The sequence below is a fragment of the Mustela lutreola genome, chromosome 10 (assembly GCF_030435805.1).
Source record: "Mustela lutreola isolate mMusLut2 chromosome 10, mMusLut2.pri, whole genome shotgun sequence".
Lineage (NCBI taxonomy): Eukaryota > Metazoa > Chordata > Mammalia > Carnivora > Mustelidae > Mustela > Mustela lutreola.
In genome coordinates this window covers 32,489,812-32,506,088 of record NC_081299.1, presented here as the reverse complement: position 1 = coordinate 32,506,088, position 16,277 = coordinate 32,489,812, and the positions used below count along the sequence as shown (strand labels likewise).

General features: G+C 36.3%; 1 protein-coding gene across 4 annotated transcripts in view; it reads left to right on the top strand.

The window, feature by feature from the left end:
• FOXJ3 (forkhead box J3) overlaps nt 1-16,277 on the top strand; it is a 155,423-nt gene that overhangs the window by 70,052 nt on the left and 69,094 nt on the right. For all 4 annotated transcript variants that reach the window (XM_059138306.1, XM_059138303.1, XM_059138304.1 and 1 more), the window contains one exon: nt 382-456. In XM_059138306.1, the coding sequence (XP_058994289.1) occupies nt 382-456 (75 nt within the window). The remainder of the gene's footprint in view (nt 1-381; nt 457-16,277) is intronic.

The window sequence follows — 16,277 nt, the reverse complement described above, 5'->3', positions numbered from 1 at the left end:
TTTAATGAATTAATAAAAAAGTACATAACACAAAGTCATAATGTGTATACAATTTTATATTTGGTATATATTTAAATCAGTCATAGACATCTTATGATTCGATCTTCGTTAATCTTAATTAACATTTAAAATAGGATATATATTTCATTACTTGGAGTTTGTAAAGTCTACTAGAAGCTGTCTTTCCCAATAGCTTCTTTTCTTTGCAGTATTCATAATATGAAAATGAGAAAGTTTTAAATTTGAAGTTCATTTAAAAAGCTTATTCCTTGGAATTGTATTCTAGCGCATAGACATATTTAGGCTTCTGATTCTGTTTTTAAAGGTGAGTTTTGTTTTTTGGATTCCAGTGACCTTGTGGCTCTTGTTCTTTAATTTCAGAATTCCATACGACATAATCTGTCCCTGAACAAGTGTTTCCTTAAAGTGCCTCGATCAAAGGATGACCCTGGAAAGGTAGGATTCATTATCTTAAGATAAAATAATTGGATTCTTCATTTTATCTGTTGTCGTGTTTGTATCTGAGTAATTTCTGTTATATATAAAGAAAATTGGGATGAGAGCACTCAGAACTTGTCTAGTTCATTGTTCAGGAACCTTCCTGATCCTCCTTCACCTCACCCCATCTTATCCCCATTTTAGTTGGTAATCTTCAAGGACCAGTCAGGCAGAGCTTTCTTTTTAAACTTTGGGAAGTTAGCTAGTATAGAGCTTGTACTTTGTAATAGTTTGCTGCTTTTGATCTAGTTTATATTTGGTTATTTTCTTAAGTACTGTGTATTAAGTTAAATTTGGTTTTTGAACTGCGTGTCAGGAACCACAATTTATTAGTTATTGCATATAGGTAATTTGATAGATCTTGACACAAGTGCAAGTAATTCTTCCCCTGAAATAAAATTCCCTATTATTTCCCTATTTTCTTAGTTACTATGTTTTCTCTTTTCACCATTTATCTGCTGCCACCGTTACACTTTTAGTATTTATCTACAGAGATTTCCCTTCTTTTTTGTTTTAATAGCCATAAGAATTGTAGTGTGGCCTGCACTTGGTCCTAGTTACTTGGTTTCTAAAGCTCAGAGTGATTTTTTGGACCATAATTTGATTGTCATGATGAATTACTAGATTAGGACTTTGAGATAGTGTATCTGTTGACAACTGTGTTGTTGTTTGGCTGGTTAGACTTTTAACCAGCCAGAAGAGTCCTTTTAAGCTCACCATCCCTGGAAGAATCTTTATAAAAAGTAAACCTGGTTATGTCATTACCCTGCTTAAAAGTACTCCCCAGTGTCTTGGAAATGTTTCCATGTATTATCAAATACTCTTTTTTGCTTTTCCTTGATCTACCTTTCTAGCTATGATTCACATTCAAGACCCACCTTGAGGATCTGCTTGAAGTTTCCCAAGTATGCCTTTCATATGATTTTCTCTTAGTGCACAAACTCCCTTTCTTTACTTGTCTGGCCTACTCTTTGGGTCTTTTAAGGTTGAGCTACATTACTTCTCTGAAGCTTTTTTGTTTCCACATACTTTAGCTGAGTTTGTTGTTCCCTCTTTTGATTTCCTCTTACTTTGTCATCATTGCAGTGGCTCCTAACCTGTCTATCCTTGGGTTACTACCTCCAATTTATAGTAACTTTCATGTAGTAGCCAGTGCTGTCTTTCAAAAATGTTAACCTAATTGCACATTCTCCTTGTTTAAAATCTTTTTTATCTACTGTCCTCAGGTTAAAGTCTAAACTTAAGAGGGTGGGATCATATATATATATTGTTCACTTTTTAGTTCTAGTTGCTTGCACAGTGGCTGGTGTCACTGAGGAGACACTCTTGTTGCATGAATGAATGAATTGTATCCTCTGCTAGTTGGATAACTTCTTGAGGTTAGAGATGGAGAGTTACTCATTTCCATTGTAAAGAAGGCACTCTTAAATAATGGATATTTTATACTACCTTCTGTGATGTGCCCCATCAAGTTGGTCTCAGTAAGATTGATTAGATTATTATTATAGTCTTCTTATTTGACCCAGTTTGTTTGTCTAAGTTTATAATTCTCCAAGGTTGTGTTTCTTTTCTTTAAAGCAGGCTTATTAAAAAAAAAAAAAAAAAAGAAATAGAACTTTTTATATTTGCTTCCGTACAATTTCTGATAGGCAGTGAGTATATATGAACTTCACTGAAAATGTTCTTCAATGGATTGAAAGATTATTAGAGTTCTTTGAGAGCACTAATTGAATACTATAAACAGTTGGTTTAATTTTTTAAACTTTTACATGAGTTTTAAATCATTAAGAAAATAAACCAACATACCTGAATGTTTTACTGTTATGTACTAAGTCTTAACCAATTGAGATCTATTTTAAAAAACTTGTGCTGTCAGGTTTTCTTTAGTGCAGAACCCAAAACTTTTCCCTACCTTTAATTAAATAGTATCATGGGATAAGGCATATATGGAAAACATATGCTACTCTTTGCAGCTATCCTTTTTGAATCAGGATTGTCTTAACTAATGTGTAACCAAAACAAAATACAGAAATAAATAGAATCCTGAGATTAATAACAGATTTCAACTTTTACCATTAGTCTCCTGTTTTAAAATTTTGTTTTAATCAAAGCACATCATTGTTATCATTAATTTTGGTCATAATAGTAAATACCATATGTTTAAAGTACATTATGCTAATAGAGACATTTTTATTTTCAATCCCAGGGTTAGATTTAAGTATCCATTGTTCTTATTTAATAAATCTTGGTCAGAATTAAATGTAAATCGAATCTTAATGAAATACATTTATATGAATAAAGCCATTTTAATTTTTGATACCGAAATACGATTTTTATTTTAAAAACCCCATTGCCTAAAAAACATGTTGAAAAACCCTCAGATCCATTTGATAAAAAAGGAAACTAAAGCCAGTGAATGAGGAGTGACTTGTCCAGGTTCAGTGTGGAATTAGAACCCATGTGTATTGGCCAGACTTAGTTGCAGTCACAGAAACCCATTACAGACCAACTTAAGGGAGAGAATACCTATAGGAAAAACTGGAGCCTGATTCTTAAATTATGTCTTTCTTTAGTCTACTAAAGTCCCTTAGTTCTACTAGCTTCTCTGACGGCTTCTTTTTTCAGCCTACTTAATGGCAGAGATGACCATCATCAGCTTCTGGCTTAGGTTTTACTAGTTTACTAACCCTTAGCAGAAAGGGAGCGATTGATGTCCTCTGCTACCAAGTAACCTGGAATATAGCAAACATCTTAGAATGAATGCTGAACAAGCAGAATACACTTGATTTTTGGTTCCTTGGTTTCTAGACTAATGCTTTTTCCACTATACCAATCTTCCTTGAGAGGGAGGCCAAAATGTTAGTTAAGTTTTGGTACTTATGAATTGTTTTTTCTTTTTGTATTACAGTGTTTCCTGGCATTTGAGGAGCTTTTCCAAAACCACCCTCACCACAGTGGGAGAAAACCATTGAGCCAAGGTGGGGTGGGAGTAGTTTTTGGTCTTGGGTATGGGGTGGACTTTTAACCCCTTAGGATTTTACTAGCTGCTGCCATGACTCACGTGGGTCCAGGAGATAGAGGTAGAAGTAGCACATCCAGTATTTTCTTCCCTGTATTTTTGTTTGTATAGCTTCCTGTTGACTGTATCACCAGAGAGGTATGAAGGCCAGCCTAAACTTGGAAGAGTATTGTTGAATTACAGATGTATTTATATGACTATTTATTCCTGACTCAATCCTTAATTTTCTAGAAATCTTTGTCATAAAATCCCTTAGTATTTTAATTTTTCTGATGTACATTAATGGGTTGAAATCAGTCTTCTTATGTTTCCGAAACGAATTTCAAATAGCCATGTTATAACTTTCTTTAAAAAGAAACTCAAAATGAAATTACATTTTGGATCCATAACTCTGCTTCATGTTTTGGGGCAGATTTCTACTTTCTTTTCCTTGATTACAGCTCTGTTTCTGCATCTTATGGTCTATCTCCATTTTTTTTTTATTACTGTCTTTTATTTTTTCTCTAATTAGTTTTATTTTCTGTATATCTGTTTTGTGATCTAATTGTTGTTGTTAAAGTTTCTTATCCCACCTTTTATTCACACATGCCTCTTAGTTATCTTAAAGGAATGTATATTTTCATATTACAGAAAAACAAATCCTGTCAGCTAAATTCACTTAAAAAAAATAGAGTTCTCTTTCTTTACTTTCTTCATGTTTTCTCAACTCTTTTCCCTCTTCTTGAGCTTAGAAAAAGGAATCTTTCATTTTAAAGGAAAGAAAAGATTATAGGAAGTTATTTCAGCAGTTGTATAATTAGCAGCAGTAGGTTCTAATAGAACTGAGGTGGTAGCTAAGAAAACCCCATGAGAGCCACCTGCCTGTTCTGGGAGAGATAACTTTAGTGAATTCATAGTAAGAAGAGCTTTTTGGGGCAGAGGGTGAGGAATGCTTTTTCTTGCCTGGGGATGGGTAGATGGTAAAGGCTTGGTGGCTGTGAAAATCAGAGTGGTTTGTAAGGAAACAAAAAATCCCACCCCTAGAGAATTAACTTTTGGAATATATGAGACTGTAATTTTTTTCTTTTCTTGTCCTCTATCATAGTATGGGGACTGTAGCATAGTTGAGTGATCTCTGTTTTTAGAGTTTTCTTTTTTGGCCATGTTAGTATTGTGTTATATTTTATTTATAAATTATTTTTATTCATTGGTATCCTGTTTTGGTCACTTTATTTGTTAGAAGATGTAGAAAAGCTGGAGAGGTTTGAAAGTACATAAAATATAACATTAAGTGATTAACAGTGTTGCAGAAATCACAGTATGTACCTGAAGAAGGAATTTTAAGAATTTTAAGGAAATTTTAAGAATTTTAAGAGTGTAATTTTAATAGTAGTCTTAAAGTAGATGCATGATTCCTTTTTTTTCTTTCTTTCTTTTTTTTTTTTTTATTAAAGATTTTATTTGTTTACTTGACACAGAGAGAATGAGCACAGGTAGGGGGAGCAGTAGAAAGAGAGAGAAGCAGGCTTCCCCCTAAGCAGGGAGCCCAATGTGGGACCCGATCCCAGGACCCTGGGATCATGACCCGAGCCAAAGGCAGACGCCTAACAACTAAGCCACCCAGTTACCCCTAGATGCATGATTCTTGTGAAGAATTTGACCTCTTTTTCTTTGTATAAAACCAAATAGGAAATGAGATTTAAAGACAAGAGCAAGGTTTGGTTAGGCAAAAATAAGGACATCTTATTTTCTTGATTGAAGAAACACTGGTTGGGTTCCGAGGGATGTTTTAGAGTTTGCCACTTCTGAAGCACTCTAAGGATAGAGAAAATTAATAACCTTTGTGGTATTAACTCATGGTAGGTAAGAGCCCCACTTGAAGGCTGAGAAGAGGTCATATCAAGTTGAGCTGGAGGACCAATGAGAACAAAATTGAGATAGAATCAGGAATTGCTTTGTGGGTTATGTTAAATATAGGTGAGCATTCTGCTCTCTTAGAAATCAGTCCTGTGGGGCGCCTGGGTGGCTCAGTGGATTAAGCCGCTGCCTTCGGCTCAGGTCGTGATCTCAGTGTCCTGGGATCGAGCCCCACATCGGGCTCTTTGCTCAGCGGGAGCCTGCTTTTCTCTCTCTCTCTCTCTGCCTGACTCTCCGCCGACTTGTGATCTCTCTGTCAAATAAATAAATAAAATCTTAAAAAAAAAAAAAAGAAATCAGTCCTGATAAAGTAAAGCCTTATTTTTCTCCAACTTAAAAAATAATAATTTCCAAAATACTAAGCTAAGGCACTGATGATTTTAAAACAAGATATGGCCAACTGTTAATCACTAAATAGAATGTACTGCTTTTAAGTAAACTTAACATTTAAGGACTTGTTTACTATAATCAAAGTGCTAATTATGTATGACTTTTAATCCAGTGATTAAGAGTAGATTCCTTAACAGTCTTTCCTGAGTAACACTTAGCTTAATTTGATAATCAAAATGTTTAAATATAAGTAATAAAAGCCTGCATTTGTTCAAGAAGAATGTTCCAAGGACCTGAGTTGGCATTGGGATGGTTTTGTCCAAACATTTCATTGAGCCAGCTACCCAGCCAAGCTGTCTGCCTTTGAGTGTATTTGACTGTTCCTGACTATTTTTATGGTCTTAGTAGAGTAACTATTTAACTTTCCTAATTATGCTTAGGCAATAGGTATAAACTAAGAGTTAAATTGGGACATATGTTCACTCTATATAGTACATGCTCTTATCATCGCGCTGTGGGCAGTTAACAGCATCCTAAGATGTTGGAAGGTTAAAAAAACAAACAAAAAACCAGAAAAACAAAACAACCCTTTTTAAATTGGATTGGCACATCTAAACTGGGAGAGAAATAAAACATTGAGTCAGGGAGCCAAAGAAGTCAGGGACAAAAGGGATTCAGTATTGTGTCTGAGGCCAAAGAAGTCAGGGACAGAAGGGATTCAGTATTGTGTCTGAGGCTCCTGTTGATGTGCACTGAGAGTTAAGGATGAACAGGGAATAGTCAATGATGATTCACTTTACCGCTGAACATGTGTATTTGGCAATAGGGTTAGTTAAAACCAAAAACATAAAATACACAGATTTAGCCATTTGGAATGGTTAGTAATTTATGATAGGGACTGCTTTACCCTAGAATGTGAAATAAATACTTCTTAGGTTTATGTTTAGTCAGATAGTGTTTTTGTTTTAATTATTTATTCATTTGAGATAGAGAGCATGAGTTGGGGGTAATGCAGAAGGAGAGGGAGAAGCAGGCTCCCAGCTGAGCAGGGAGCTCCATGTGGGGCTTGATACCAGGACCTCGGGGTCATGACCAGAGCCAAAGGCAGACGATCAACCCACTGAGACATTCAGGCACCCGAATGGCTTTTTTTTTTTTTTTTTTTTTCCAAATTAGTCTGTATATAGAGCCTGGGGCTCAAACTTACAATCTGAGATCAAAAATCTCTTGCTTCCCATCTGAGCCAGCAAAATTCCCCAGATCATGGCATTTTTATTAGGCTGTTTTTAATTTGAAAGCTATTAAAGAAAGCTCAAATTAGTGTTTGGATAGAGCAGGGTACTTCTTATTTGACATAAAATTTCAATCATAAATAAATAATTATGATAATTCTACTTCAAGTGATAACTATTGTGTAATGAGGAGAATAAAGGTTAAGTCCATTGCTGGTCTTTGGTGTATCTTTATTTCTAATGTCACCCCCTCCCAGAGTTAATCTTTATTTTAGGATGGATATATGTACATTTTAAGTTTATTATTATTTTTTAGTAATCTCTACACCCAACATAGGGCTTAAACTCCCAGCACCGAGATCAAAAGAGTCGGACACTTTTCCAACAGAGCCAGCCAGGGACCCTATGTTTTAGGATATCTTGAAGTTGGCAGTTAATTCATTTTTGGAAGATGTGGTCAAAGCTTAAAATTCTAATTTGTGATCTTTGGGATTGTGCACCCTAGGACATTGCAGTCTTCTTCCCTGGGAGGACATTAACATGCTGTACCAGAATTGTTAATATGAATTAATAATGTCTACATTTGTATACTGCTTTACATATTAGGGAGTTATTTTACATGTATTATCTCAATCTTTACAAGTTCCAGTTTTTTTTTTTTTTTTTTTTTTTTAAAGATTTTATTTATTTACTTGAGAGAGAGACAGTGAGAGACAGCATGAATGAGGAGAAGGTCAGAGAGAGAAGCAGACTCTCCATGGAGCTGGGAGCCTGATGCGGGACTCGATCCCGGGACTCCAGGATCATGACCTGAGCCGAAGGCAGTCGTCCAACCAACTGAGCCACCCAGGCGTCCCACAAGTTCCAGTTTTAGATTGTGATCTTTAAGTGCATAATAGAGTGTCCATAGTAGCTTAGTTTGCGTAAAACTCACATAATGGAACTTCACATAAGTGAAATCATTAAATATACAGTTGACCCTTGAAAATACAGTTTCAGCTGCATAGATCTACTCATTTTTCCATCTAGCATACTCTGTTGTAAGAATACAGTGTATATGCAGTAGCCAAACTATGGAAAGAATCTAGATGTCCATCAGCAGATGAATGGATAAAGAAGATGTGGTATATATATACAGTGGACTACAATGCAGCCATCAAAATAAATGAAATCTTGCCATTTGCAACAACATGGATGGAACTAGAGGGTATTATGCTGAATGAAATAAGTCAATCAGAGAAAGATAATTATTATATGATCTCTCTGATATGAAAAATTTGAGAGGCAGGGCAGGGGTTGTGGGGGGTGGGAAAGGAAAAAATGAAATAAGGTGGGATCAGGAGGGAGACAAACCATAAGGGGCTCTTAATCTCATGAAACAAACTGCTGGGGGGTGGGGGGGTAAGGGTAGGGTGGCTGGGTGATGGACATTGGGGAACGTATGTGCTGTGGTGAGTGATGTGAAATGTGTAAGCCTGATGATTCACAGACCTGGACCCCTGGGGCTAATAATACATTATATGTTAATAATAAAGAATATAATGTGTAATACATATAACACAAAGTATGTATTAATTGACTTTTTATGCTATCAGTAAGGCTTCTGGTCTATAGTAGGCTAGTAGTAATTAAGGTTTGGGGGAGTCAAAAGATTAAATGTAGATTTTTAACCAGGGGGAGGGGGTGTCACTGCCCCCAAGCATATTCTTGGGTCAGCTGTACCCTCTGTTTATATCTGACTTCTTTCAGCATGATCTTTGTGATGCTTGGTACATGTCAGTGGTTTGTTTCTTCTTATTGCTAAGTAGTATTCCATTTATTCATTGATCTGTTGATAGACATTTGGGTTGTTTTAATATGGGGACTATTAGAAACAAGCTACTAAGGAATTCTCATACAAGTTTTCTATGGACATACACCTTCCTTTTTCTAGAATAACACAGCATTTGCACTCTCAAAGGGTAAGTGGAAGATTAACTTTATAAGAAACTGCCAAATCTCTTTCCAAAATAGTTGTGTATTTTAAATTTCCAATAGCAGTGCATGAGAATTCCAGTAGCTCTACATCTTGGTCAACAGTTGGTATCTCCTGTCTTTGATTAAGTCATTTTAGTGGGTATAGATTGGTATCTCATTACTTTTTTATCTAGAATTTTCTATGGTGAGCATCTTTCCATGTGTTTACTAGTCATTTGTATATACTCTCTTCTGGAGGTTCTTACAAAGTCTTTTGCCCCTTTTTTCTTTTTAAAAATTTGGTTGTCATTATTGAGTTGTAAGGGTTTTTTGTTTGTTTGTTTAATGAGCACAACAGGGTTTTTGTTTTTCTCCTCTGAGATAGAGAGCAGGTGTGAGTGTGGTTGGGAGAGAGGGAGAGAATTTTTTTTTTTAATTTATTTATTTGACAGAGAGAGAAATATCACAAGAAGGTGGGGGGGGGAGCAGGCTCTCTGATGAGTAGAGAGCCCGATGTGGGGCTCGATCCCAGGACCCTAAGAAAATGACCTGAGCTGAAGGCAGAGGCTTAACCCACTGAGCCACCCAGGCACCCCAAGGGAGAGAATCTTAAGCAGGCTCCACACTCAGCATAGAACCTGACATAGGGCTCTCTCTCAACGACCCTTATTACATTATGGCCTGAGCCATAATCACAAGTTGACTTGATTGACTTAATTGACTGAGCCACCCAGGCTCCCCGTAGGTTTCTATTTTTATTTATAAGTATTTTTTCAGACTGAGGTTTGCCTTTTTTAAATAAGAGTTTTTTTTCCACATTTTTATATCTTTATTGCTGAATGTATTAATAGGTACTCAATATTTTTTTTTCAGACGTAGAGTTTCGTGATTCATCAGTTTCATATAACACCCAGTGTTCCTTATATCATGTGCCCTTCTTAATGCCCATCCCCCAGTTAGCCCTTTCCCCCACCTACCTCCCTTCCAGCAACCCTCTACTTTCTAGGTTTCAGTGTCTCTTATGGTTTGCCTCTCTGTTTTTAACTTATTTTTCTTTCCCTTCCCCTGTGTTCATCTGTTTTGTTTCTTAAATTCCTTATATGAGTGAAACCATATGGTATTTGTCTTTCTCTATTTCGCTTAGCATAATACCCTCTAGTTCCATCCACATTGTTGCAAATGTTGAGCTTTTATTCTTTTTGATGGCCCAGTAATATTCCACTGTGGGTGTGGGTGTGGATGTGTGTGCGCATGTACACGCACCCACACCCACACACATACCCTACTTTTCTTTATCCATTCATCTGTTGATGGACATCTGGGCTCTTAACCATATTTTGGCTCTTGTGGATATTGTTGCTTAAACATTGGGTTACACGTGCCCCTTCGAATCACTTTGTTTGTATCCTTTGAATAAATACCTAGTAGTGCAGTTGCCGAGTCATTGGGTAGTTCTGTTTTTATCTTTTTGAGGAACTTCCATTCTGTCTTCCAGAGTGGCTGCACCAGTTTGCATTCCTACCAACAGTGTAAGAGGGTTACCATTCCTCTGCATCCTTGTGGAGACATGTTTCCTGAATTGTTAATTTTAGCCATTCTTATGGTGTGAGGTGGTACATCATTGTGGTTTTGATATAATAGTGTCTTAAAATGAGTAGACATTTTGGATTTTGATGAAGTCTAATGATTAGGAACTTTTGTGTCCTGTCCAGGAAATCAGCCAAGGTCATAATGGTTTTCTCCAATGTTTTCTTCCATAGATCTTAACGTTTTACTTATTTTTATTTATTAATTTTTTTAAGTAATTAAGTAATTTTTTTAAGTCCCATTGTGGGACTTGAACTAAGGACCCCAAGATCAGGAGTTGCGTAGTCTTCTGACTTTGCCAGCGAGGTGCAACAGACTTTATAGTTTCAGATTTCAGAGAGGTCTGTGTGACCTAAATGTAAAATATAAAGTAATTTCAAATTAATATATGTGCACACACAACCTTCCTATTGACTTGTTCTTTTATTCTTTTATCTTTATGAAATGTTCTTCTTAAAATATTGTTTTGAAGCTACTTTTTCTTCTAATGTAGCCATTACAGCTTTAAGTGGCTTCATAGTATATATCTTATAGTATTTTGATGTTAGTCTTCTACATGCTTTTATATTTAAAGTATATCTCTTATAAACAGCATAGAGCCAATGGCTATATTTAAATTCACTCTAACAATCTGTGCCTTCTAATTGGGTTGCTGAGTCCATATTTAATATGATAATTCATATGGTTACAACTTGTTTTTCTTTTGTTCCTTTGTTGCTTCATTTCTGCAAACTTTAGGGTTAGTCAGATAGTTTAAAGTACTTTTATTTCCTCTATTGACTTCTTAGTTGTGCCCCTTTTATTTTTTAGTTGTCATGCTGGAGCTTAATATGTAATATTACCTTATCAAAGTTTATTTAGAGGTAATGTACCACCTTTCACTTGATATGTCACATTTCTACCACTTACTGTGTTTACCTTTTCCCATCCATTTCACGAATGTAATAATCTTAAAATAGTACAGTTCTGTTTATCTACCCATCCCTTTTTTTGTGCTATGGTCCTATCTTATATATACTTCCATTTGTATCACAGATCTCACTTTAGGATTGGTTTCTTTGCTTTAGACAGTTGTGTTTTAAGGAAATTATGTTGAAGATGTTTTCCCTAATGATTTACCTTTTCCAATGTTCTTTTCTTTAAATTTAAGTTTCAAACTGATATCTTTCTCCTTTGCTCCTAAAGAATGTTTGCTTCGGCATTTCTTATAGTGCAAGTCTGCAGAAAACAACATTTTGTTGGGGTCTTATTTACCTGAAAGTACTTTTTTAATTTCATCTTTGAAAACTTTTTCTGGATATAGAATCTTGAATTTGCATGGCTTTCCCCCCACCCTTCAGAACTTCAAAGATGTTCTTTTGTCTTTGGCCTCCATTATTTCTGGTGAGAAGTCATCTGTTTCTTATTCCCTTATTCTGAGTTTATTCCCCTGTTCTTCGAATGAACTGTCTTATCTGTGGATTTGCTTTCAACAGTTTCAGTTACCTGTGGTTAGCTGTGATCCCAAAGCAGATGATCTTCCTTCTGACATACTGTCAGAAGGTCAGTAGTAACCTAATGCTGTTGTCATAATGCTTACATCATCCACCTCACTTCATTTCATCACATAGGCATTTTATGATCTCAGAAGCCTTTTATCATTTCACTCATCATAGAAGAAGGGTGAGTACAATAAGATATTTCAAGAGAGACCACGTTCACGTAACTTTGTAGTGTTATAATTGTTCTATTTTATTATGAGTTTGTTGTTAATCTCTTATTCCTAATTTTTAAATTAAACTTTATCATAGGTATGTGTATATAGGAAAAAACATACTGTGTATAGGGTTTGGTACTATCCACAGTTTCAGGGATCCACTGTGGGGTCTTAGAATGTATATCATGTGGATAAGGAGGACTACTGTAATGTGCCCCCTTGCTCCCTCTCTCCCTCTTTTGTGGTTTCCAAGATTTTTCTCTTTATTTTTAATTTGAGAGAGTTTGTGCCTCAGTGTAGTTTTCTTTGCATTCATTCTGCTTGGGATTTGCTAATCATCTAGGATCTGTAGAGAGGGGTTTTCATTCATAATTTGGGGTATTTTGGTCATTAGTTCTTTTTAAAAAATTAGGGTTCCATTTTCTCTCTTCTTAGCATCCCATTAAAGCATAGATTGACATTGTTCCACATTGTTCACTTTTTTTTCCTTTTTATTCCTCATATTTGGTAATTTTTACTGATCTGTCTCCAAGATTTCTCTTTCACTGTGTCCTATCTGTTGTTAATGATGTTTGGTGAACTTTTTTTTTTCAGTTATTGGATTTTTTTATTTGTAGAATTTCCATTGGTCTTTTTTGTATATATCAAGAGGTAATTGGTGAAAGGAGTTCAACCAAGTGTTCTGATGCTGGAACATTAGGACATTTTTGTTGGTCTCAGCCAGTTCTGGACATGAGATATGCCCAGGAGTCTCTGCTTCACTGTGTTTTTGTTTTGTTTTTTTTTTTTTTTTTGGTTTGTTTGTTTGTTTTATTTGTTCGTTTGGTTTTGGTTTTTGTGTTTTAAATAATAAGAAGGTGTGTAGTACCATCCTGATCTGTGTAGGGTTTAGGAAACCCATGAACCTAATTTTTTTTTTTTTAAGATTTTATTCATCTATTTATTTGAGAGAGTAAGAGAGCATGAGTGGGGGCAGGGAGAGTGAGAGGGAGAAGCAGGCTCCCTACTGAGCAGGGACTCCCCCCGTCCCACCCCCCACGGGACTTGATCCCAGGACCCCAGGATCATAACCTGAGCTGAAGGCAAATGCATAACTGACTGAGCCATTCAGGCATCCCAAGCTTAATTTATTCTTTCATCTGATTCCTTCTATCATCATTAATGTTTTGAGATCCTGGGTTTTTATATTTAAAACCGTTATTAGAAGAAATAGATTTTTTTTTTTTTAAGATTTATTTGACAGACAGAGATCACAAGTAGGCAGAGAGGCAGGCAGTGGTGGTGGTGGGGGGAAGCAGGCTCCCTGCTAAGCAGAGAGCCCAATTCGGGGCTCAATCCCAGGACCCTGAGATCACGACCTGAGCCGAAGGCAGAGGCTTAACCCACTGAATCACCTTAGTGACCCAAAGAGATAAAATGTTTAAGAAATAAATTTATTCTTCTTTATTTAGACAGCTTGGATTACTGTGTCATCTCTAACTGGTCTCCTTCCTCTATGTTTCCCTTTGCTCTATCTTCTACAGTCCTGCCTTTAGGTATGATAAACAAAACCACAAACCTGTCTCTCTTGCCATATTTTCATTTCTAGCCCTTATCTTCATGCCCTAAACTATTTATTCAAGCTGTACTGCATTATTTTTCTTGCATTTATGATGCAGTTTTATATCTTCTTATTTTTGAAGATCTTCATTGTATTTAAAATAGTCTTATATCTTATTCATCCTTTGGTGGCCAGTCCAAATATCAGCATTACTCTGAAAGAAGGTATAGTCCTTTTTCTCCCTCCTTTACTTTTTCTTTTCCCCTATTTTCATCTCTCTTTTTATTACCATAGCTCTTTGAGCATATCACTGTTACTGTTCTTGAATGATGTAGCCATCCGTGTTATGATCTGTTCTAAATCTCTTGTGAGTTTTTTTTGTTGAACAGGATTGGGTCTTTGAGGGCCACCTGATTGGCTCAGTTGGAGGAGCATGTGACTCTTGATTTTGGGGTCATGAGTTCAAGCTCCGCATTGGGTATGAAGATTGTTTAAATAAAACTTCTAAGAAGAAAAAAAGATTGGGTCTAATATCTTCATGCTTTCATAGCAGCTAGCATAGTAACTGTACATAGTAGATGCTTAAATGTTTATCGCAAAAATATTTGTCTTTTCCTGGTTAAGAAGTAGCTGTTGTATTTAATTTTTTTTTTTTTAAAGATTTACTTATTTTTAGAGAGAGAGAGAGAGAGAGAGAGATTGAGAGTGTATGCAAGCAGGAGGAGGGGCAAAGGCAAAGAATCTCAAGTAGGTTCCCTGCTGAGTGTGGAGCATGGAAAGAGGGCTCAGTCTCACCACACTGAAATTATGACCTGAGCCGAAATCAAGTTGGATGCTTAGTTGACTGAGCCACCCAGGTGCCCTGCTGTTGTGTTCTTCTTTTTTTTTTTTTTTTTTTTTTTTTTTAAAGATTTTAAAGATTTTATTTATTTATTTGTAAGAGAGAGAGAGAGTGAGAGCGAGCACAGGCAGACAGAGTGGAAGGCAGAGTCAGAGGGAGAAGCAGGCTCCCTGCGGAGCAAGTAGCCCGATGTGGGACTCGATCCCAGGACGCTGGGATCATGACCCGAGCCGAAGGCAGCTGCTTAACCAACTGAGCCACCCAGGCGTCCCTGTTGTGTTCTTCTTAAGGAAATTTTTCTAATGAGACGCTAATTCTTTTGCCATTTTCAAGTAAGGCTGGGTTTTAGATGTTTAGGAATTGTCACTTTGGGATGCCTGGATGGCTCAGCCACTTAAGCGTCTGTTTTTGGCTCAGGTCATGATCCTGGGATTCTGGAATCGAGTTCTGCATGGGGCTTCTTGCTCCGTGGGGAGCCTGTTTCTCTTTCTGCCCGCTGCTCTCCCTGCTTGTGCGCACATGTGCTCTCTCTGACAAATAAGAAAATAAAATCTTAAAAAAAAAAAATTGTCACTTTGCTTCTTTTTTACTCTTTTGATCAGTAAGGCAGGGTCAAAACCATTTATTTCACTTAACATTAATTCACTTATACTTGGAATTCGAGAGAACCTGGAGTTCTTATTCTTTAGGTGAACTGTTTGACTTTCTGTGACATTAATGACTGTTTAGAACTTTTATCAAAGACTGACATGGTCCAAAGGAAAATCGTGTGAGTTACAAATCAAGATTTGAGTTCTTTCTGGGCAATACCCCTGACTTTGTTTCGTAAAGTGTCTTTTGGCTGTGTTGGGCATACTACTGTATTAGATTAGAGCTCTTTGACCCCTGTTTTTTCTTAATTATGAAAATACGTTTTTTAAAATTCATATACCATAAAATTTACCCTTTAAACACATATGATTCAGTGAATTTCAGCATTTTCACCTTACCTGATTTTGTAAAGTCCCTGAGTCCTGTTCATAGACCCCCTGGGAGTTCATGAATACTAGGTTAAAAATGCTAATCGAGGTATTTCCTCTGCATAAAATTGTTTTTGCCCCCCCTTCCTTCTACCACAGCTGAACTTGATTATTGAGTTTCAGCTTAGTTCTCTCACTTAGCACTTGCTAATTATTTACTTGCCATCTATGTGCTAGTTATGATTCTGGGTATTTGGAATACATAAGGAAACAAAAGACAAAAATCCAATGCTCATAAGGAACTTACAGCCTTATGGGAGAATAACAAATAACAAATTATATAGAATGTTAGATAATTAAAAATGCTGTAGAAAAATACGGACTAGGATAAAGTGGATTCAGTGTGGATTGCCATTTTGAAAAGAATAATAAGCAAGGTAAGTCCATTGGGAGAGTGACTTTTGAGCAAGGACATGAAAGTGGTGGGAGTTAATTATCCAGGTATCTTTTCTGTCCCCTTCACCACAGTTGAGGACTAAGACTTACTTTTTATTTGTATTCCTGGTGTTAGCATTGTGACTAACATGATCAGTCCTTCATGAACTGTCATTAAGGGAAAGGTAGTTTACCTTTCTGGTATCTGCCCATAGTTTGAGAAGTTTAGCCAGTTTGGGTGATTCAGCATGTGTTATTTTCCCAGTGGTGGTTTAGATAAATACTCAG